At 42.2% G+C, this 26,100-nt stretch overlaps 1 protein-coding gene across 2 annotated transcripts in view; it reads right to left on the bottom strand.

The window, feature by feature from the left end:
* The window catches only part of tprg1 (tumor protein p63 regulated 1), a 104,259-nt gene extending 81,231 nt beyond the window's left edge, over positions 1–23,028 (bottom strand). Inside the window, exons 1-4 of one of the 2 annotated variants that reach the window (XM_031822306.1) lie at positions 22,901–22,973; positions 22,667–22,719; positions 21,705–21,989; positions 17,846–17,937 (exon numbers count right to left, since the gene is read on the bottom strand). In XM_031822306.1, coding sequence (XP_031678166.1) covers positions 17,846–17,937; positions 21,705–21,989; positions 22,667–22,687 — 398 coding nt within the window. In that variant the 5' untranslated portion in view covers positions 22,688–22,719; positions 22,901–22,973. Of the gene's footprint in view, positions 1–17,845; positions 17,938–21,704; positions 21,990–22,666; positions 22,720–22,900 lie in introns of both variants that reach the window. The other variant, XM_031822308.1, reaches the window with a different exon arrangement.
* Between the last annotated feature and the right edge of the window lie 3,072 nt (positions 23,029–26,100).

A 26,100-nucleotide genomic window follows, 5' to 3' on the forward strand; every position in this document is an offset into this window, starting at 1 on the left:
CAGGTACTATAATGCTGAGAACGACCAGGTACTATATATCAGCTGAGAACGGCCAGGTAGTATAATGCTGAGAACGGCCAGGTAGTATAATGCTGAGAACAACCAGGTACTATATATCAGCTGGGAACGACCAGGTACTATATATCATCTGAGAACAACCAGGTACTATAATGCTGAGAACAACCAGGTACTATATATCAGCTGAGAACGACCAGGTACTATACATCAGCTGAGAACAACCAGGTAATATATAGAGCTGATAACAACCAGGTACTATATATCAGATGAGAACAACCAGGTACTATAATGCTGAGAACGACCAGGTACTATATATCAGCAGAGAACAACCAGGTACTATATATCAGCTGAGAACAACCAGGTACTATATATTAGCTGAGAACAACCAGGTACTATATATCAGCTGAGAACGACCAGGTACTATATATCAGCTGAGAACAACCAGGTACTATATATCAGCTGAGAACCACCAGGTACTATAATGCTGAGAACGACCAGGTACTATAATGCTGAGAACGACCAGATACTATATATCAGCTGAGAACAACCAGGTACTATATATCAGCTGAGAACAACCAGGTACCATATATCAGCTGAGAACCACCTGGTACTATATATCAGCTGAGAACCACCTGGTACTATAATGTTGAGAACAACCTGGTACTATATATCAGCTGAGAACGACCAGGTACTATATATCAGCTGAGAACAACCAGCTACCATATATCAGCTGAGAACCACCTGGTACTATAATGCTGAGAACGACCAGGTACTATATATCAGCTGAGAACAACCAGGTACTATAATGCTGAGATGACCAGGTACTATATATCAGCTGAGAATGATCAGGTATTATATATCAGCTGAGAACAACCAGGTACTACATATCAGCTGAGAACAACCAGGTACTATAATGCTGAGAACGACCAGGTACTATATATCAGCTGAGAACGACCAGGTACTATATATCAGCTGAGAACGACCAGGTACTATATATCAGCTGAGAACAACCAGCTACCATATATCAGCTGAGAACCACCAGGTACTATAATGCTGAGAACGACCAGGTACTATATATCAGCTGAGAACGACCAGGTACTATATATCAGCTGAGAACGACCAGGTACTATATATCAGCTGAGAACGACCAGGTACTATATATCAGCTGAGAACGACCAGGTACTATATATCAGCTGAGAACCACCTGGTACTATAATGCTGAGAACGACCAGGTACTATATATCAGCTGAGAACAACCAGGTACTATAATGCTGAGAACGACCAGGTACTATATATCAGCAGAGAACAACCAGGTACTATATATCAGCTGAGAACGGACAGGTAGTATAATGCTGAGAACAACCAGGTACTATATATCAGCTGGGAACGACCAGGTACTATATATCATCTGAGAACAACCAGGTACTATATATCAGCCGAGAACGACCAGGTACTATATATCAGCTGAGACCGACCAGGTACTATATATCGGCTGAGAACGACCAGGTACTATACATCAGCTGAGAACGACCAGGTAATATATAGAGCTGATAACAACCAGGTACTATATATCAGCTGAGAACAAACAGGTACTATATATCAGCTGAGAACAACCATGTACTATATATCAGCGGAGAACAACCAGGTACTATATATCAGCTGAGAACGACCAGGTACTATATATCAGCTGAGAACCACCAGGTACTATAATGCTGAGAACGACCAGGTACTATAATGCTGAGAACGACCAGATACTATATATCAGCTGAGAACCAACCAGGTACTATTTATCAGCTGAGAACGACCAGGTACTATATATCAGCTGAGAACGACCAGGTACTATATATCAGCTGAGAACAACCAGGTACTATATATCAGCTGAGAACAACCAGGTACCATATATCAGCTGAGAACCACCTGGTACTATATATCAGCTGAGAACCACCTGGTACTATAATGTTGAGAACAACCTGGTACTATATATCAGCTGAGAACGACCAGGTACTATATATCAGCTGAGAACAACCAGCTACCATATATCAGCTGAGAACCACCTGGTACTATAATGCTGAGAACGACCAGGTACTATATATCAGCTGAGAACAACCAGGTACTATAATGCTGAGATGACCAGGTACTATATATCAGCTGAGAATGATCAGGTATTATATATCAGCTGAGAACAACCAGGTACTACATATCAGCTGAGAACAACCAGGTACTATAATGCTGAGAACGACCAGGTACTATATATCAGCTGAGAACGACCAGGTACTATATATCAGCTGAGAACGACCAGGTACTATAATGCCGAGAACAACCAGGTACTATATATCAGCTGAGAACGACCATGTACTATAATGCTGAGAACAACTAGGTACTATATATCAGCTGAGAACAACCAGGTACTATATATCAGCTGAGAACGACCAGGTACTATACATCAGCTGAGAACAACCAGGTACTATATATCAGCTGAGAACGACCAGGTACTATATATCAGCTGAGAACCACCTGGTACTATAATGCCGAGAACGACCAGGTACTATATATCAGCTGGGAACGACCAGGTACTATATATCAGCTGAGAACAACCAGGTACCATATATCAGCTGAGAACCACCTGGTACTATATATCAGCTGAGAACGACCAGGTACTATATATCAGCTGAGAACAACCATGTACCATATATCAGCTGAGCACAACCAGGTACTATATATCAGCTGAGAACAACCAGGTACCATATATCAGCTGAGAACCACCTGGTACTATAATGCTGAGAACGACCAGGTACTATATATCAGCTGAGAACAACCAGGTACTATAATGCTGAGAACGACCAGGTACTATATATCAGCTGAGAACGGCCAGGTAGTATAATGCTGAGAACGGCCAGGTAGTATAATGCTGAGAACAACCAGGTACTATATATCAGCTGGGAACGACCAGGTACTATATATCATCTGAGAACAACCAGGTACTATAATGCTGAGAACAACCAGGTACTATATATCAGCTGAGAACGACCAGGTACTATACATCAGCTGAGAACAACCAGGTAATATATAGAGCTAATAACAACCAGGTACTATATATCAGATGAGAACAACCAGGTACTATAATGCTGAGAACGACCAGGTACTATATATCAGCAGAGAACAACCAGGTACTATATATCAGCTGAGAACAACCAGGTACTATATATTAGCTGAGAACAACCAGGTACTATATATCAGCTGAGAACAACCAGGTACTATATATCAGCTGAGAACCACCAGGTACTATAATGCTGAGAACGACCAGGTACTATAATGCTGAGAACGACCAGATACTATATATCAGCTGAGAACAACCAGGTACTATAATGCTGAGAACAACCAGCTCCTATATATCAGCTGAGAACCAACCAGGTACTATTTATCAGCTGAGAACGACCAGGTACTATATATCAGCTGAGAACGACCAGGTACTATATATCAGCTGAGAACAACCAGGTACTATATATCAGCTGAGAACAACCAGGTACCATATATCAGCTGAGAACCACCTGGTACTATATATCAGCTGAGAACCACCTGGTACTATAATGTTGAGAACAACCTGGTACTATATATCAGCTGAGAACGACCAGGTACTATATATCAGCTGAGAACAACCAGCTACCATATATCAGCTGAGAACCACCTGGTACTATAATGCTGAGAACGACCAGGTACTATATATCAGCTGAGAACAACCAGGTACTATAATGCTGAGATGACCAGGTACTATATATCAGCTGAGAATGATCAGGTATTATATATCAGCTGAGAACAACCAGGTACTACATATCAGCTGAGAACAACCAGGTACTATAATGCTGAGAACGACCAGGTACTATATATCAGCTGAGAACGACCAGGTACTATATATCAGCTGAGAACGACCAGGTACTATAATGCCGAGAACAACCAGGTACTATATATCAGCTGAGAACGACCATGTACTATAATGCTGAGAACAACTAGGTACTATATATCAGCTGAGAACAACCAGGTACTATATATCAGCTGAGAACGACCAGGTACTATACATCAGCTGAGAACAACCAGGTACTATATATCAGCTGAGAACGACCAGGTACTATATATCAGCTGAGAACCACCTGGTACTATAATGCCGAGAACGACCAGGTACTATATATCAGCTGGGAACGACCAGGTACTATATATCAGCTGAGAACAACCAGGTACCATATATCAGCTGAGAACCACCTGGTACTATATATCAGCTGAGAACGACCAGGTACTATATATCAGCTGAGAACAACCATGTACCATATATCAGCTGAGCACAACCAGGTACTATATATCAGCTGAGAACAACCAGGTACCATATATCAGCTGAGAACCACCTGGTACTATAATGCTGAGAACGACCAGGTACTATATATCAGCTGAGAACAACCAAGTACTATAATGCTGAGAACGACCAGGTACTATATATCAGCTGAGAACGGCCAGGTAGTATAATGCTGAGAACGGCCAGGTAGTATAATGCTGAGAACAACCAGGTACTATATATCAGCTGGGAACGACCAGGTACTATATATCATCTGAGAACAACCAGGTACTATAATGCTGAGAACAACCAGGTACTATATATCAGCTGAGAACGACCAGGTACTATACATCAGCTGAGAACAACCAGGTAATATATAGAGCTGATAACAACCAGGTACTATATATCAGATGAGAACAACCAGGTACTATAATGCTGAGAACGACCAGGTACTATATATCAGCAAAGAACAACCAGGTACTATATATCAGCTGAGAACGGCCAGGTAGTATAATGCTGAGAACAACCAGGTACTATATATCAGCTGGGAACGACCAGGTACTATATATCATCTGAGAACAACCGGGTACTATATATCAGCCGAGAACGACCAGGTACTATATATCAGCTGAGACCGACCAGGTACTATATATCAGCTGAGAACGACCAGGTACTATATATCATCTGAGAACAACCAGGTACTATATATCATCTGAGAACAACCAGGTACTATATATCAGCTGAGAACGACCAGGTACTATATAGAGCTGATAACAACCAGGTACTATATATCAGCTGAGAACAACCAGGTACTATATATCAGCTGAGAACAACCAGGTACTATATATCAGCTGAGAACAACCAGGTACTATATATCAGCTGAGAACAACCAGGTACTATATATCAGCTGAGAACGACCGGGTACTATATAGCAGCTGAGAACGACCAGGTACTATATATCAGCTGAGAACCACCTGGTACTATAATGCCGAGAACGACCAGGTACTATATATCAGCTGAGAACAACCAGGTACTATATATCAGCCGAGAACGACCAGGTACTATATATCAGCTGAGACCGACCAGGTACTATATATCAGCTGAGAACGACCAGGTACTATATATCAGCTGAGAACAACCAGGTACTATATATCATCTGAGAACAACCAGGTACTATAATGCTGAGAACGACCAGGTACTATATATCAGCAGAGAACAACCAGGTACTATATATCAGCTGAGAACGGCCAGGTAGTATAATGCTGAGAACAACCAGGTACTATATATCAGCTGGGAACGACCAGGTACTATATATCATCTGAGAACAACCAGGTACTATATATCAGCCGAGAACCACCTGGTACTATAATGTTGAGAACAACCTGGTACTATATATCAGCTGAGAACGACCAGGTACTATATATCAGCTGAGAACAACCAGCTACCATATATCAGCTGAGAACCACCTGGTACTATAATGCTGAGAACGACCAGGTACTATATATCAGCTGAGAACAACCAGGTACTATAATGCTGAGATGACCAGGTACTATATATCAGCTGAGAATGATCAGGTATTATATATCAGCTGAGAACAACCATGTACTACATATCAGCTGAGAACAACCAGGTACTATAATGCTGAGAACGACCAGGTACTATATATCAGCTGAGAACGACCAGGTACTATATATCAGCTGAGAACGACCAGGTACTATAATGCCGAGAACAACCAGGTACTATATATCAGCTGAGAACGACCATGTACTATAATGCTGAGAACAACTAGGTACTATATATCAGCTGAGAACAACCAGGTACTATATATCAGCTGAGAACGACCAGGTACTATACATCAGCTGAGAACAACCAGGTACTATATATCAGCTGAGAACGACCAGGTACTATATATCAGCTGAGAACCACCTGGTACTATAATGCCGAGAACGGCCAGGTACTATATATCAGCTGGGAACGACCAGGTACTATATATCAGCTGAGAACAACCAGGTACCATATATCAGCTGAGAACCACCTGGTACTATATATCAGCTGAGAACGACCAGGTACTATATATCAGCTGAGAACAACCATGTACCATATATCAGCTGAGCACAACCAGGTACTATATATCAGCTGAGAACAACCAGGTACCATATATCAGCTGAGAACCACCTGGTACTATAATGCTGAGAACGACCAGGTACTATATATCAGCTGAGAACAACCAGGTACTATAATGCTGAGAACGACCAGGTACTATATATCAGCTGAGAACGGCCAGGTAGTATAATGCTGAGAACGGCCAGGTAGTATAATGCTGAGAACAACCAGGTACTATATATCAGCTGGGAACGACCAGGTACTATATATCATCTGAGAACAACCAGGTACTATAATGCTGAGAACAACCAGGTACTATATATCAGCTGAGAACGACCAGGTACTATACATCAGCTGAGAACAACCAGGTAATATATAGAGCTGATAACAACCAGGTACTATATATCAGATGAGAACAACCAGGTACTATAATGCTGAGAACGACCAGGTACTATATATCAGCAGAGAACAACCAGGTACTATATATCAGCTGAGAACAACCAGGTACTATATATTAGCTGAGAACAACCAGGTACTATATATCAGCTGAGAACGACCAGGTACTATATATCAGCTGAGAACAACCAGGTACTATATATCAGCTGAGAACCACCAGGTACTATAATGCTGAGAACGACCAGGTACTATAATGCTGAGAACGACCAGATACTATATATCAGCTGAGAACAACCAGGTACTATAATGCTGAGAACAACCAGCTCCTATATATCAGCTGAGAACCAACCAGGTACTATTTATCAGCTGAGAACGACCAGGTACTATATATCAGCTGAGAACGACCAGGTACTATATATCAGCTGAGAACAACCAGGTACTATATATCAGCTGAGAACAACCAGGTACCATATATCAGCTGAGAACCACCTGGTACTATATATCAGCTGAGAACCACCTGGTACTATAATGTTGAGAACAACCTGGTACTATATATCAGCTGAGAACGACCAGGTACTATATATCAGCTGAGAACAACCAGCTACCATATATCAGCTGAGAACCACCTGGTACTATAATGCTGAGAACGACCAGGTACTATATATCAGCTGAGAACAACCAGGTACTATAATGCTGAGATGACCAGGTACTATATATCAGCTGAGAATGATCAGGTATTATATATCAGCTGAGAACAACCAGGTACTACATATCAGCTGAGAACAACCAGGTACTATAATGCTGAGAACGACCAGGTACTATATATCAGCTGAGAACGACCAGGTACTATATATCAGCTGAGAACGACCAGGTACTATAATGCTGAGAACAACCAGGTACTATATATCAGCTGAGAACGACCATGTACTATAATGCTGAGAACAACTAGGTACTATATATCAGCTGAGAACAACCAGGTACTATATATCAGCGGAGAACGACCAGGTACTATACATCAGCTGAGAACAACCAGGTACTATATATCAGCTGAGAACGACCAGGTACTATATATCAGCTGAGAACCACCTGGTACTATAATGCCGAGAACGACCAGGTACTATATATCAGCTGGGAACGACCAGGTACTATATATCAGCTGAGAACAACCAGGTACCATATATCAGCTGAGAACCACCTGGTACTATATATCAGCTGAGAACGACCAGGTACTATATATCAGCTGAGAACAACCATGTACCATATATCAGCTGAGCACAACCAGGTACTATATATCAGCTGAGAACAACCAGGTACCATATATCAGCTGAGAACCACCTGGTACTATAATGCTGAGAACGACCAGGTACTATATATCAGCTGAGAACAACCAAGTACTATAATGCTGAGAACGACCAGGTACTATATATCAGCTGAGAACGGCCAGGTAGTATAATGCTGAGAACGGCCAGGTAGTATAATGCTGAGAACAACCAGGTACTATATATCAGCTGGGAACGACCAGGTACTATATATCATCTGAGAACAACCAGGTACTATAATGCTGAGAACAACCAGGTACTATATATCAGCTGAGAACGACCAGGTACTATACATCAGCTGAGAACAACCAGGTAATATATAGAGCTGATAACAACCAGGTACTATATATCAGATGAGAACAACCAGGTACTATAATGCTGAGAACGACCAGGTACTATATATCAGCAAAGAACAACCAGGTACTATATATCAGCTGAGAACAGCCAGGTAGTATAATGCTGAGAACAACCAGGTACTATATATCAGCTGGGAACGACCAGGTACTATATATCATCTGAGAACAACCAGGTACTATATATCAGCCGAGAACGACCAGGTACTATATATCAGCTGAGACCGACCAGGTACTATATATCAGCTGAGAACGACCAGGTACTATATATCAGCTGAGAACAACCAGGTACTATATATCATCTGAGAACAACCAGGTACTATATATCAGCTGAGAACGACCAGGTAATATATAGAGCTGATAACAACCAGGTACTATATATCAGCTGAGAACAACCAGGTACTATATATCAGCTGAGAACAACCAGGTACTATATATCGGCTGAGAACGACCGGGTACTATATATCAGCTGAGAACGACCAGGTACTATATAGCAGCTGAGAATGGCCAGGTACTATACATATCAGCTGAGAACAACCAGGTACTATATATTAGCTGAGAACAACCAGGTACTATAACGCTGAGAACAACCAGGTACTATATATCAGCTGAGAACGACCAGGTACTATATATCAGCTGAGAACAACCAGGTACTATATATCAGCTGAGAACCACCAGGTACTATAATGCTGAGAACGACCAGATACTATATATCAGCTGAGAACAACCAGGTACTATAATGCTGAGAACAACCAGCTCCTATATATCAGCTGAGAACCAACCAGGTACTATTTATCAGCTGAGAACGACCAGGTACTATATATCAGCTGAGAACGACCAGGTACTATAATGCTGAGATGACCAGGTACTATATATCAGCTGAGAATGATCAGGTATTATATATCAGCTGAGAACAACCAGGTACTACATATCAGCTGAGAACAACCAGGTACTATAATGCTGAGAACGACCAGGTACTATATATCAGCTGAGAACGACCAGGTACTATATATCAGCTGAGAACGACCAGGTACTATAATGCTGAGAACAACTAGGTACTATATATCAGCTGAGAACAACCAGGTACTATATATCAGCTGAGAACGACCAGGTACTATACATCAGCTGAGAAAAACCAGGTACTATATATCAGCTGAGAACGACCAGGTACTATATATCAGCTGAAAACGACCAGGTACTATATATCAGCTGAGAACGACCAGGTACTATATATCAGCTGAGAACCACCTGGTACTATAATGCCGAGAACGACCAGGTACTATATATCAGCTGAGAACAACCAGGTACTATATATCAGCCGAGAACAACCAGGTACCATATATCAGCTGAGAACCACCTGGTACAATAATGCTGAGAACGACCAGGTACTATATATCAGCTGAGAACAACCAGGTACTATAATGCTGAGAACGACCAGGTACTATATATCAGCTGAGAACAACCAGGTACTATATATCAGCTGGGAACAACCAGGTACTATATATCATCTGAGAACAACCAGGTACTATACTGCTGAGAACAACCAGGTACTATATATCAGCCGAGAACGACCAGGTACTATATATCAGCTGAGACCGACCAGGTACTATATATCAGCTGAGAACGACCAGGTACTATACATCAGCAGAGAACGACCAGGTAATATATAGAGCTGATAACAACCAGGTACTATATATCAGCTGAGAACGACCAGGTACTATATATCAGCTGAGAACGACCAGGTACTATATATCAGCTGAGAACGACCAGGTACTATATATCAGCTGAGAATGACCAGGTACTATATATATATCAGCTGAGAACAACCAGGTACTATATATTAGCTGAGAACAACCAGGTACTATATATCAGCTGAGAACGACCAGGTACTATATATCAGCTGAGAACCACCAGGTACTATAATGCTGAGAACGACCAGGTACTATATATCAGCTGAGAACCACCTGGTACTATAATGCCGAGAACGACCAGGTACTATATATCAGCTGAGAACCACCTGGTACTATATATCAGCTGAGAACGACCAGGTACTATATATCAGCTGAGAACAACCATGTACCATATATCAGCTGAGAACAACCAGGTACTATATATCAGCTGAGAACAACCAGGTACCATATATCAGCTGAGAACCACCTGGTACTATAATGCTGAGAAAGTCCAGGTACTATATATCAGCTGAGAACAACCAGGTACTATAATGCTGAGAACGACCAGGTACTATATATCAGCTGAGAACGGCCAGGTAGTATAATGCTGAGAACAACCAGGTACTATATATCAGCTGGGAACGACCAGGTACTATATATCATATGAGAACAACCAGGTACTATAATGCTGAGAACAACCAGGTACTATATATCAGCTGAGAACGACCAGGTACTATACATCAGCTGAGAACAACCAGGTAATATATAGAGCTGATAACAACCAGGTACTATATATCAGCTGAGAACAACCAGGTACTATATATCAGCTGAGAACAACCAGGTACTATATATCAGCTGAGAACGACCAGGTACTATATATCAGCTGAGAATGACCAGGTACTATATATATCAGCTGAGAACAACCAGGTACTATATATTAGATGAGAACAACCAGGTACTATAACGCTGAGAACAACCAGGTACTATATATCAGCTGAGAACGACCAGGTACTATATATCAGCTGAGAACAACCAGGTACTATATATCAGCTGAGAACCACCAGGTACTATAATGCTGAGAACGACCAGGTACTATATATCGGCTGAGAACGACCAGGTACTATATATCAGCTGAGAACAACCAGGTACTATATATCAGCTGAGAACGACCGGGTACTATACATCAGCTGAGAACAACCAGGTACAATATATCAGCTGAGAACGACCAGGTACTATATATCAGCTGAGAACGACCAGGTACTATATATCAGCTGAGAACGACCAGGTACTATATATCAGCTGAGAACCACCTGGTACTATAATGCTGAGAACGACCAGGTACTATATATCAGCTGAGAACAACCAGGTACTATAATGCTGAGAACGACCAGGTAGTATATATCAGCTGAGAACAACCAGGTACTATATATCAGCTGAGAACGGCCAGGTAGTATAATGCTGAGAACAACCAGGTACTATATATCAGCTGGGAACGACCAGGTACTATATATCATCTGAGAACAACCAGGTACTATATATCAGCCGAGAACGACCAGGTACTATATATCAGATGAGACCGACCAGGTACTATATAGCAGCTGAGAACGACCAGGTACTATACATCAGCTGAGAACGACCAGGTAATATATAGAGCTGATAACAACCAGGTACTATATATCAGCTGAGAACGACCAGGTACTATATAGCAGCTGAGAACAACCAGGTACTATATATCAGCTGAGAATGACCAGGTACTATATATATCAGCTGAGAACAACCAGGTACTATATATTAGCTGAGAACAACCAGGTACTATAACGCTGAGAACAACCAGGTACTATAATGCTGAGAACGACCAGGTACTATATATCAGCTGAGAACAACCAGGTACTATAATGCTGAGAACAACCAGCTCCTATATATCAGCTGAGAACCAACCAGGTACTATTTATCAGCTGAGAACGACCAGGTACGATATATCAGCTGAGAACGACCAGGTACTATATATCAGCTGAGAACAACCAGGTACTATATATCAGCTGAGAACAACCAGGTACCATATATCAGCTGAGAACCACCTGGTACTATAATGCTGAGAACAACCAGGTACTATATATCAGCTGAGAACCACCTGGTACTATAATGTTGAGAACAACCAGGTACTATATATCAGCTGAGAACGACCAGGCACTATATATCAGCTGAGAACAACCAGGTACTATAATGCTGAGAACAACCAGGCACTATATATCAGCTGAGAACAACCTGCTACCATATATCAGCTGAGAACAACCTGGTACTATAATGCTGAGAACGACCAGGTACTATATATCAGCTGAGAACAACCAGGTACTATAATGCTGAGATGACCAGGTACTATATATCAGCCGAGAATGATCAGGTATTATATATCAGCTGAGAACAACCAGGTACTACATATCAGCTGAGAACAACCAGGTACTATAATGCTGAGAACGACCAGGTACTATATATCAGCTGAGAACAACCAGGTACTATACATCAGCTGAGAACGACCAGGTACTATAATGCTGAGAACAACGAGGTACTATATATCAGCTGAGAACGACCAGGTACTATAATGCTGAGAACAACCAGGTACTATATATCAGCTGAGAACAACCATGTACTATATATCAGCTGAGAACGACCAGGTACTATATATCAGCTGAGAACGACCAGGTACTATATATCAGCTGAGAACGACCAGGTACTATATATCAGCTGAGAACCACCTGGTACTATAATGCTGAGAATGACCAGGTACTATATATCAGCTGGGAACGACCAGGTACTATATATCAGCTGAGAACAACCAGGTACCATATATCAGCTGAGAACCACCTGGTACTATATATCAGCTGAGAACAACCAGGTACTATATATCAGCTGAGAACAACCAGGTACCATATATCAGCTGAGAACAACCAGGTACTATATATCAGCTGAGAACAACCAGGTACCATATATCAGCTGAGAACCACCTGGTACTATAATGCTGAGAACGACCAGGTACTATATATCGGCTGAGAATGACCAGGTACTATATATCAGCTGAGAATGACCAGGTACTATATATCAGCAGAGAACAACCAGGTACTATATATCAGCTGAGAACGGCCAGGTAGTATAATGCTGAGAACAACCAGGTACTATATATCAGCTGGGAACGACCAGGTACTATATATCATCTGAGAACAACCAGGTACTATAATGCTGAGAACAACCAGGTACTATATATCAGCCGAGAACGACCAGGTACTATATATCAGCTGAGACCGACCAGGTACTATATATCAGCTGAGAACGACCAGGTACTATACATCAGCTGAGAACGACCAGGTACTATATATCAGCTGAGAACGACCAGGTACTATATATCAGCTGAGAACGGCCAGGTACTATATATCAGCTGAGAACGGCCAGGTACTACATATCAGCTGAGAACGACCAGGTACTATATATCAGATGAGAACGACCAGGTACGATATATCAGCTGAGAACAGAACAACCAGGTACTATATATCAGCTGAGAACGACCAGGTACTATATATCAGCTGAGAACAACCAGGTACTATAATGCTGAGAACAACCAGATACTATATATCAGCTGAGAACGACCAGGTACTATATATCAGCTGAGAACAACCAAGTACTATAATGCTGAGAACGACCAGGTACTATATATCAGCTGAGAACGACCAGGTACTATATATCAGCTGATAACAACCAGGTACTATAATGCCGAGAACAACCAGGTACTATATATCAGCTGAGAACGACCAGGTACTATATATCAGCTGAGAACAACCAGGTACTATATATCAGCTGAGAACAACCAGGTACTATATATCAGCTGAGAACGACCAGGTACTATATATCAGCTGAGAACCACCAGGTACTATACATCAGCCGAGAACAACCAGGTACTATAATGCTGAGAACGACCAGGTACTATATATCAGCTGAGAACGACCAGGTACTATATATCAGCTGAGAACGACCAGGTACTATATATCAGCTGAGAACGAGCAGGTACTATAATGCTGAGAACAACCAGGTACTATATATCAGCTGAGAACGGCCAGGTACTATATATCAGCTGAGAACAACCAGGTACTATAATGCTGAGAACGACCAGGTACTATAATGCTGAGAACGACCAGGTACTATAATGCTGAGAACGACCAGGTGCTAAAATGCTGAGAACGACCAGGTACTATATATCAGCTGAGAACAACCAGGTACTATATATCAGCTGAGAACAACCAGGTACTACATATCAGCTGAAAACCACCAGGTACTATAATGCTGAGAACAACCAGGTACTACATATCAGCTGAGAACCACCTGGTACTATATATCAGCTGAGAACAACCAGGTACTATATATCAGCTGAGAACCACCTGGTACTATAATGTTGAGAACAACCAGGTACTATATATCAGCTGAGAACGACCAGGCACTATATATCAGCTGAGAACAACCAGGTACTATAATGCTGAGAACAACCAGGCACTATATATCAGCTGAGAACAACCTGCTACCATATATCAGCTGAGAACCACCTGGTACTATAATGCTGAGAACGACCAGGTACTATATATCAGCTGAGAACAACCAGGTACTATAATGCTGAGATGACCAGGTACTATATATCAGCTGAGAATGATCAGGTATTATATATCAGCTGAGAACAACCAGGTACTACATATCAGCTGAGAACAACCAGGTACTATAATGCTGAGAACGGCCAGGTACTATATATCAGCTGAGAACGACCAGGTACTATACATCAGCTGAGAACGACCAGGTACTATAATGCTGAGAACAACCAGGTACTATATATTAGCTGAGAACGACCAGGTACTATATATCAGCTGAGAACAACCAGGTACTATATGTCAGCTGAGAACAACCAGGTACTATATCAGCTGAGAACGACCAGGTACTATATATCAGCTGAGAACGACCAGGTACTATATATCAGCTGAGAACGACCAGGTACTATATATCAGCTGAGAACCACCTGGTACTATAATGCTGAGAATGACCAGGTACTATATATCAGCTGGGAACGACCAGGTACTATATATCAGCCGAGAACAACCAGGTACTATATATCAGCTGAGAACAACCAGGTACCATATATCAGCTGAGAACCACCTGGTACTATAATGCTGAGAACAACCAGGTACTATATATCAGCTGAGAATGACCAGGTACTATATATCAGCTGAGAATGACCAGGTACTATATATCAGCTGAGAACAACCAGGTACTATATATCAGCTGAGAACGGCCAGGTAGTATAATGCTGAGAACAACCAGGTACTATATATCAGCTGGGAACGACCAGGTACTATATATCATCTGAGAACAACCAGGTACTATAATGCTGAGAACAACCAGGTACTATATATCAGCCGAGAACGACCAGGTACTATATATCAGCTGAGACCGACCAGGTACTATATATCAGCTGAGAACGACCAGGTACTATACATCAGCTGAGAATGACCAGGTACTATATATCAGCTGAGAACAACCAGGTACTATATATCAGCTGAGAACGGCCAGGTAGTATAATGCTGAGAACAACCAGGTACTATATATCAGCTGGGAACGACCAGGTACTATATATCATCTGAGAACAACCAGGTACTATAATGCTGAGAACAACCAGGTACTATATATCAGCCGAGAACGACCAGGTACTATATATCAGCTGAGACCGACCAGGTACTATATATCAGCTGAGAACGACCAGGTACTATATATCAGCTGAGAACGGCCAGGTACTATATATCAGCTGAGAACGACCAGGTACTATATATCAGCTGAGAACGACCAGGTACGATATATCAGCTGAGAACAGAACAACCAGGTACTATATATCAGCTGAGAACGACCAGGTACTATATATCAGCTGAGAACAACCAGGTACTATAATGCTGAGAACAACCAGATACTATATATCAGCTGAGAACGACCAGGTACTATATATCAGCTGAGAACGACCAGGTACTATATATCAGCTGAGAACGACCAAGTACTATAATGCTGAGAACGACCAGGTACTATATATCAGCTGAGAACGACCAGGTACTATATATCAGCTGAGAACAACCAGGTACTATATATCAGCTGAGAACAACCAGGTACTATATATCAGCTGAGAACGACCAGGTACTATATATCAGCTGAGAACCACCAGGTACTATATATCTGCCGAGAACAACCAGGTACTATAATGCTGAGAACGACCAGGTACTACATATCAGCTGAGAACGAACAGGTACTATATATCAGCTGAGAACCACCAGGTACTATATATCAGCTGAGAACGACCAGGTACTATAATGCTGAGAACAACCAGGTACTATATATCAGCTGAGAACGACCAGGTACTATATATCAGCTGAGAACAACCAGGTACTATAATGCTGAGAACGACCAGGTACTATAATGCTGAGAATGACCAGGTACTATAATGCTGAGAACGACCAGGTACTAAAATGCTGAGAACGACCAGGTACTATATATCAGCTGAGAACAACCAGGTACTATATATCAGCTGAGAACAACCAGGTACTACATATCAGCTGAGAACCACCAGGTACTATAATGCTGAGAACAACCAGGTACTACATATCAGCTGAGAACCACCAGGTACTACATATCAGCTGAGAACCACCAGGTACTACATATCAGCTGAGAACCACCAGGTACTATAATGCTGAGAACAACCAGGTACTATATATCAGCTGAGAATGACCAGGTACTATATATCAGCTGAAACCACCAGGTACTATATATCAGCTGAAACCACCAGGTACTATATATCAGCTGAGAACAACCAGGTACTATATATCAGCTGAGAACCACCAGGTACTATATATCAGCCGAGAACAACCAGGTACTATATATCAACCGAGAACAACCAGGTACTATATATCAGCCGAGAACAACCAGGTACTATATATCAGCTGGAAACGATCAGGTACTATATATCAGCTGAGAACAACCAGGTACTATATATCAGCGGAGAACAACCAGGTACTATATATCAGCTGAGAACAACCAGGTACTATATATCAGCTGAGAACAACCAGGTACTATATATCAGCTGAGAACAACCAGGTACTATATATCAGCAGAGAACAACCGTGTACTATATATCAGCTGAGAACCACCAGGTACTATATATCAGCTGAGAACCACCAGGTACTTTATATCAGCTGAGAACAACCAGGCACTATATATCAGCTGAGAACAACCAGGTACTATATATCAGCTGAGAACAACCAGGTACTATATATCAGCTGAGAACCACCAGGTACTATATATCAGCTGAGAACAACCAGGTACTATATATCAGCTGAGAACAACCAGGTACTATATATCAGCTGAGATCAACCAGGTACTATATATCAGCTGAGAACAACCAGGTACTATAAATCAGTGAGGGTTTTCAGTTACACTGTTGATGGGAAAGCAATACTGCTGGACATCATCACAACTTGTTCTAACAGAAAATCTGTTGTTTTGCAACTTCCTGTTATATTATTTCTTCTTCTGCTCATCCTAGAATGGCTATGGAAGACCAGGACAAAGTGAGAGAGATATGAACGGCGATAAACTCACTCGGCCATCAGCCAGACACCATGGACATCGCCATCCTCATCCTGATTGACCAGAGCCTTGATGTCCCCAAGAGCTTGGTCCATGGTCCCTGGCTAAACAGGAACAACAACAAAAAAACACAAGGTTAAAGATCATTCCTCCGTAAATAACAATTATATAAAAATGATTAGATGTAGAAGCACAAACGGTTTCAATGTCTCTTAATAAGAACAAAAGGTTTTGTTGTGTTTTCTATGCAGTCCAGCAGTATGACTCTGTACCGTAATACCCTGTATATAGCCTCCACATTGACTCTGTACCGGTACCCCCCTGTATTTAGCCTCCACATTGACTCTGTACCGGTACCCCCTGTATATAGCATCCAAATTGACTCTATACCGTAACACCCTGTACATAGCCTCCACATTGACTCTGTACCGTAACACCCTGTATATAGCCTCCACATTGACTCTGTACCGGTACCTCCTGTATATAGCCTCCACATTGACTCTGTACCGGTACCCCCTGTATATAGCCTCAACATTGACTCTGTACCGTAATACCCTGTATATAGACTCCACATTGACTCTGTACCGTAATACCCTGTATATAGCCTCCACATTGACTCTGTACCGTGATACCCTGTATATAGCCTCCACATTGACTCTGTACCGTAATACCCTGTAAATAGCCTCCACATTGACTCTGTACCGTAACACCCTGTATATAGCCTCCACATTGACTCTGTACCGTAATACCCTGTATATAGCCTCCACATTGACTCTGTACCGTAATACCCTGTATATAGCCTCGACATTAACTCTGTACCGTAATACCCTGTATATAGCCTCCACATTGACTCTGTACCGTAATACCCTGTATATAGCCTCCACATTGACTCTGTACCGTAACACCCTGTATATAACCTCCACATTGACTCTGTACCGGTACCGCCTGTATATAGCCGCCACATTGACTCTGTACCGGTACCCCCTGTATATAGCCTCCACATTGACTCTGTACCGTAATACCCTGTATATAGACTCCACATTGACTCTGTACCGTAATACCCTGTATATAGCCTCCACATTGACTCTGTACCGTAATACCCTGTATATAGCCTCCACATTGACTCTGTACCGTAATACCCTGTATATAACCTCCACATTGACTCTGTACCGGTACCGCCTGTATATAGCCGCCACATTGACTCTGTACCGGTACCCCCTGTATATAGCCTCCACATTGACTCTGTACCGGTACCCCCTGCATATAGTCTCCACATTGACTCTGTACCCTAATACCCTGTATATAGCCTCCACATTGACTCTGTACCGGTACCCCCTGTATATAGCCTCCACATTGACTCTGTACCGTAATACCCTGTATATAGTCTCCACATTGACTCTGTACCGTAATACCCTGTATATAGCCTCCACATTGACTCTGTACCGTAATACCCTGTATATAGCCTCCACATTGACTCTGTACCGTAATACCCTGTATATAGCCTCCACATTGACTCTGTACCGTAACACCCTGTATATAGCCTCCACATTGACTCTGTACCGTAATACCCTGTATATAGCCTCCACATTGACTCTGTACCGTAATACCCTGTATATAGCCTCGACATTGACTCTGTACCGTAATACCCTGTATATAGTCTCCACATTGACTCTGTACCGTAATACCCTGTATATAGCCTCCACATTGACTCTGTACCGTAATACCCTGTATATAGCCTCCACATTGACTCTGTACCGGTACCCCCTGTATATAGTCTCCACATTGACTCTGTACCGGTACCCCCTGTATATAGCCTCCACATTGACTCTGTACCGGTACCCCCTGTATATAGCCTCCACATTGACTCTGTACCGTAACACCCTGTATATAGCCTCCACATTGACTCTGTACCGGTACCCCCTGTATATAGCCTCCACATTGACTCTGTACCAGTACCCCCTGTATATAGCCTCCACATTGACTCTGTACCGGTAACCCCTGTATATAGCCTCCACATTGACTCTGTACCGGTATCCCCTGTATATAGCCTCCACATTGACTCTGTACCGGTACCCCCTGTATATAGCCTCCACATTGACTCTGTACCGTAACACCCTGTATATAGCCTCCACACTGACTCTGTACCGTAACACCCTGTATATAGCCTCCACATTGACTCTGTACCGTAATACCCTGTATATAGCCTCCACATTGACTCTGTACCGTAATACCCTGTATATAGCCTCCACCTCAGTGGGTGGTTTTCAAATTATTATTTTTTGATTACCCATGTCTTACACATTGGTAGAAAAAAAAGTTTGGTCCAAATAGGATGTTGGGTAGTATATTTATTGAATATTATGTGAATCGTATACACTTAAAATAGCCAATTTGGTTGCAATACAATTAGCTTAATTTCTTAGAGATCAAATTATATTTCAACAAAATAATGTAGCAGGAACTTGTGAGGGTGGGTGTCAAAATCCTCTTTCTTGATGCTTTTTTGAAGGAACCTTCCAGTTACTAGTCCAAAGCTCTAACCACTCTGAAGGAACCTTCCGGTTACTAGTCCAACGCTCTAACCACTCTGAAGGAACCTTCCGGTTACTAGTCCAACGCTCTAACCACTCTGAAGGAACCTTCCGGTTACTAGTCCAACGCTCTAACCACTCTGAAGGAACCTTCCGGTTACTAGTCCAACGCTCTAACCACTCTGAAGGAACCTTCCGGTTACTAGTACAACGCTCTAACCACTCTGAAGGAACCTTCCAGTTACTAGTCCAACGCTATAACCACTCTGAAGGAACCTTCCGGTTACTAGTCCAACGCTCTAACCACTCTGAAGGAACCTTCCGGTTACTAGTCCAACGCTCTAACCACTCTGAAGGAACCTTCCGGTTACTAGTCCAACGCTCTAACCACTCTGAAGGAACCTTCCGGTTACTAGTCCAACGCTCTAACCACTCTGAAGGAACCTTCCGGTTACTAGTCCAACGCTATAACCACTCTGAAGGAACCTTCCGGTTACTAGTCCAACGCTATAACCACTCTGAAGGAACCTTCCGGTTACTAGTCCAACGCTCTAACCACTCTGAAGGAACCTTCCGGTTACTAGTCCAACGCTCTAACCACTCTGAAGGAACCTTCCGGTTACTAGTCCAACGCTATAACCACTCTGAAGGAACCTTCCGGTTACTAGTCCAACGCTCTAACCACTCTGAAGGAACCTTCCGGTTACTAGTCCAACGCTCTAACCACTCTGAAGGAACCTTCCGGTTACTAGTCCAACGCTCTAACCACTCTGAAGGAACCTTCCGGTTACTAGTCCAACGCTCTAACCACTCTGAAGGAACCTTCCGGTTACTAGTCCAACGCTCTAACCACTCTGAAGGAACCCTAATCTGAACCCTCTCCATGTCTGACCTCAGAGTAAAAAGATAAGCACACAATACTTGGACACGTCAGTTTATAACAACTCTTGATTAATAATGTGATTAGTTTAGGAGTGTCTGTCTGGCCTGGCAGCTGATTAAGCACTATGTATTTACTGTAGGTGTGAACACACGGAGCCGGGATGATGGGGATGTTAAATCTGTTCACATTGTCTTGAGACAAGTTACATTTCATGAATCTGTGCAGTGGAACCATGGGCATGTTCCACATTAATGGGATTAATTGAATTTACTAAACATAATATTGTTTTAAGCCATTGTTTTTAGGACAATGCTAATTTGGAACCGTTCTGATTCAGTATTTACTGTAGATATAATTACTATAAGGATGATTTGCATGTAACAACAAGCATTGTGTACAGGTAGGCTTCCGGTTTGTTCTATAATGATGCCCGTGTTCAAGTCATTATTAAGCTTACCCTCAAGACGAAGAACCGCTTCAGTTTAAACTGGTCCAGTGTTGAGGTCCATCGATTCCCCTGAGCCACAGCATCAGGTGTAGGGCCAACAGGGCCTTTCTCCTCTGTCCCCGGGTGTCCACTGTCCTGGCCTTGGAGGTCTGGCTGACCCGGTGTCTTATCTAAAGCAGGGGGCTGATAGGAGGTATCGGCGGGGTCTAGGTGAGAGGATGAGAAGCCTGGTTCTGGTTCTACCAGATCCACAGGCTTCAATGTGACTGTTTTATCCTCAGACATGGTGATGACCTGAACAAAATAACATACAGTCCACAATTATTAACACATTTGATAAAGATGAGAGAAAAAAATACTGTATAAAATAAAAAATAAAATAAAAAATACTGAACTATATTGTATGCAAAAAAAAAACAATTGAGGGAGGAAGGGGATTTTAATGAAAAATATATATTTTAATATATCTGAAAAAGATAGAGGCTCAAATTTATTGGCACCCCTTGTTTTCAATACCTCACCATGCGAGGATAACGAGTCTTTTTTCAAAAATGTTTTTATGAGAACATGTTGGGAGGGATTTGCTCCGCATGTGTATTATTTATTTGATACACTATATATTTGTTGCTCGTCTTTATCAAGGGTGCCAATAATTCTGGACCTCACCGTACATCTTATTTTACAGTCTTACCCACAACTGACAGACAAATGGCACCCTTTAACCCGTTATAGTGCACTAGTTTTGATCAGCCCCCCATTGAGTTCTGGTCAAAAGTAGTGCACTGTTAGGAATATGGTACAACTTGGGACACCATTTATCTTGCACAACTGTAAGCTACATTGGTTGTCATGTTTAGACAGTTGGTAATTCATGTTTGACAGCTTTAATCACTGATGATTAAACAACTTGTGTTGACTTCCTGGATTCAATCCACATTTTATTGAGCATCCGTCAAGTAGACTACACTTACTACGATTCGGTCTTGATTCATCAAAAGTAGACTATTGCACTTTAGGGCAGGAACTATTTCAGAGGGGGAAAAAAGTATTTTTCACAAAGAACAGAGCCCTTCATCTATATTACGCACCAAGCAATCTGACATTGCACTTTTTGTTACGCTGTTTATTGAAATAATATCGACATAAAACTTCTTACTTACAAACATATTCGGATAGTATAATTAGCCGTAGGAGGCTATACTTACTAGTAGTTCGTGGACGTGAGTGAAAGATGCGCAGCGGCAGCAGGTGTTGTTTCCTTGTTCCTTGTATTATTATAATGGGCGGGGCCGTGGTTACGCACACGGAAACAAAACACTTGTTTGCTCACTTTGACAGGTAGCTCTGATCCTGGGCGTTCCACTCACTGGACCAGTAACAGGAAGGAACGCACTTAACGCTCTGGACCAGAGCTGTAGCCTAAAATAATAAATTAAGCAACTTTACCTGAACATAATGTTGTCGTGATATAAATGCCTTGCCTGATTTGTTTAAGGATGCGTAGCTTAGGCTATGTAGGACAACCAGGCCACAGCTATATTTGATATCAATTCAATGTAATTCAATTACACTTCTATTTTGAAATGTGTCACATTTAGTGCGTATTCCACTCACACATTGTGGTTGCAGGGCCTAGCCTATAGCTCCACACACCACAACAAACATGTCAGAATTGTATCTAAATAGATCAAGCCACGCTTCAAATAGGCCTACAAGTCTATGAAATATGTCCATAGTGAATGCCATACAACATAATTTCCTAGGCTCTATTTGATTTCCCAACATGTAATACTGTTAGGCATTGTGTACTGTATGCTATTACAAATGGCTGAAGATTAGGTCTTAGGATAGATACCAGGCATGTTAATGAAAAGAATAAATACGTTTTTTCTTTGGCTACCCCCACCCCCCCAATCTCTGACTTATGTTCCCACTCTGATGTGTTTGTGCTTAAAATACCACTCGTTTTATTTCACCATGTTTGACATTGAGAGATAGACAGTAATCTATCAAACAATTTGATGAGTGGGTGGGCTGTGGGGATCTACAGGATTGTCGCAGAGTGATTTTGGACCTCTCTCCCACAAAGTATTTGAATAGGCATCATCAAGCATTGAAGCATCATTCATCCGTTCGGGCTAATCGTTACTGACATGCCGTGAGACTAAGGCCACTAATTCCTCATTCAGTAATTCTTTGAAGACTCTATTCATTCTGTAAAAAAATAAAAATGAAGCTTGAAGTGTAAAAAACCAAATCTAGTTATAATCCTGAAGAACCACCAAAAAGCCGTGTTGACAAGCAGCCTTTCCCTATAAAAGGCTGTCTGTCCTGCGGAGTATCTTATATAGCTACTCCCACACACGATAGGTCGACGTTTTCCTGTTAGAATATAAAGCCTTTAGTGTTAACTACAGCACAGAGCCGTTAAGACCAGGAACTACCCATTGGATTGATGTCATTGCCTCGCATTCATCTCTTCACCGTTTTTGTTACCTGTTAATAATATATCATTTTATTTACAGATAAAATGAAATATTTAGTGTTAACTACAGTACAGTATAGCAGAATGGGAGGGATATGTAACCTGGAAATTAGCTGCTATTGGCAGAGAGGTTTGGAACTCGTTGTTGTCAGTCTATTAACTCCACCACACCGGTAATGTTACCAGGCAAGCCAAAACTACACCTATGCAAAACATGCTTATTAAAAAAAGTCCTGTGTAGATTGTATTTTCAACCAGTAACCATGGTTACTGTGAAATGTTACTAACCAACAGTTCAGTGTATAATATGATACAAAACACAGGGGGGGGGGGGGGGTCATTTTGACTGCACTGTGCCTTTGTAAAAAATATTTTAAGGACAATATAGGAAAGACAATTGGTGTGAAAATGTTTACCCCTTCAGAGAGCCTTTAAAACATACACTTTATTTGGGTTGGTTCCCCCCCCCCCCCACCCACCCACAGATTTGGGAAATGGGGTAGGTACCGGTCAAGCCAATTACAATCCACTGCCAAATAGTGTTCACCCCCTGCCCCACAATGGGCTAAACAAGTCTTACAAATCTTCATGGGAATAAAAGTGGATACCTCACATGGTTCTAGGCAGTGGTGGGAAAATGGTGGAAAAATGGTGGGAAAATGGTGGCAAAATAACCCAATTGTCGTCCTTGAGTAAAAGTAAAGATACCGTAATAATAAAAACGACCACCCAGTAAAATACTACTTGAGTAAAAGTCTAAAAGTATTTGAAGCATTTGTCCTCCAGATCAGAGGCAGTAGGGATGACCAGGGATGTTCTCTGTTTAGTGAGTCCTCCAGATCAGAGGCTGTAGGGATGACCAGGGATGTTCTCTGTTTAATGAGTCCTCCAGATCAGAGGCAGTAGGGATGACCAGGGATGTTCTCTGTTTAGTGAGTCCTGCAGAGGCAGTAGGGATGGACCAGGGATGTTCTCTCTTTATTGAGTCCTCCAGATCAGAGGCAGTAGGGATGACCAGGGATGTTCTGTTTAGTGAGTCCTGCAGAGGCAGTAGGGATGGACCAGGGATGTTCTCTCTTTATTGAGTCCTCCAGATCAGAGGCAGTAGGGATGACCAGGGATGTTCTCTGTTTAGTGAGTCCTCCAGATCAGAGGCAGTAGGGATGACCAGGGACGTTCTCTGTTTAGTGAGTCCTCCAGATCAGAGGCAGTAGAGATTACCAGGGATGTTCTCTGTTTAGTGGGTCCTCCAGATCAGAGGCAGTAGGGATGACCAGGGATATTCTCTGTTTAGTGAGTCCTCCAGATCAGAGGCAGTAGGAATGACCAGGGATGTTCTCTGTTTAGTGAGTCCTCCATATCAGAGGTAGTAGGGATGACCAGGGATGTTCTCTCTTTAGTGAGTCCTCCAGATCAGAGGCAGTAGGGATGACCAGGGATGTTCTCTGTTTAGTGAGTCCTCCAGATCAGAGGCATTAGAGATGACCAGGGATGTTCTGTTTAGTGAGTCCTCCAGATCAGAGGCATTAGAGATGACCAGGGATGTTCTCTGTTTAGTGAGTCCTCCAGATCAGAGGCAGTAGAGATGACCAGGGATGTTCTGTTTAGTGGGTCCTCCAGATCAGAGGCAGTAGGGATGACCAGGGATATTCTCTGTTTAGTGAGTCCTCCAGATCAGCGGCAGTAGGGATGACCAGGGATGTTCTCTGTTTAATGAGTCCTCCAGATCACAGACAGTAGGGATGACCAGGGATGTTCTCTCTTTAGTGAGTCCTCCAGATCAGAGGCAGTAGGGATGACCAGGGATGTTCTCTGTTTAGTGAGTCCTCCAGATCAGAGGCAGTAGAGATGACCAGGGATGTTCTCTGTTTAGTGAGTACTCCAGATCAGAGGCATTAGAGATGACCAGGGATGTTCTCT

Source organism: Oncorhynchus kisutch, linkage group LG4 (genome assembly GCF_002021735.2).
Source record: "Oncorhynchus kisutch isolate 150728-3 linkage group LG4, Okis_V2, whole genome shotgun sequence".
NCBI lineage: Eukaryota > Metazoa > Chordata > Actinopteri > Salmoniformes > Salmonidae > Oncorhynchus > Oncorhynchus kisutch.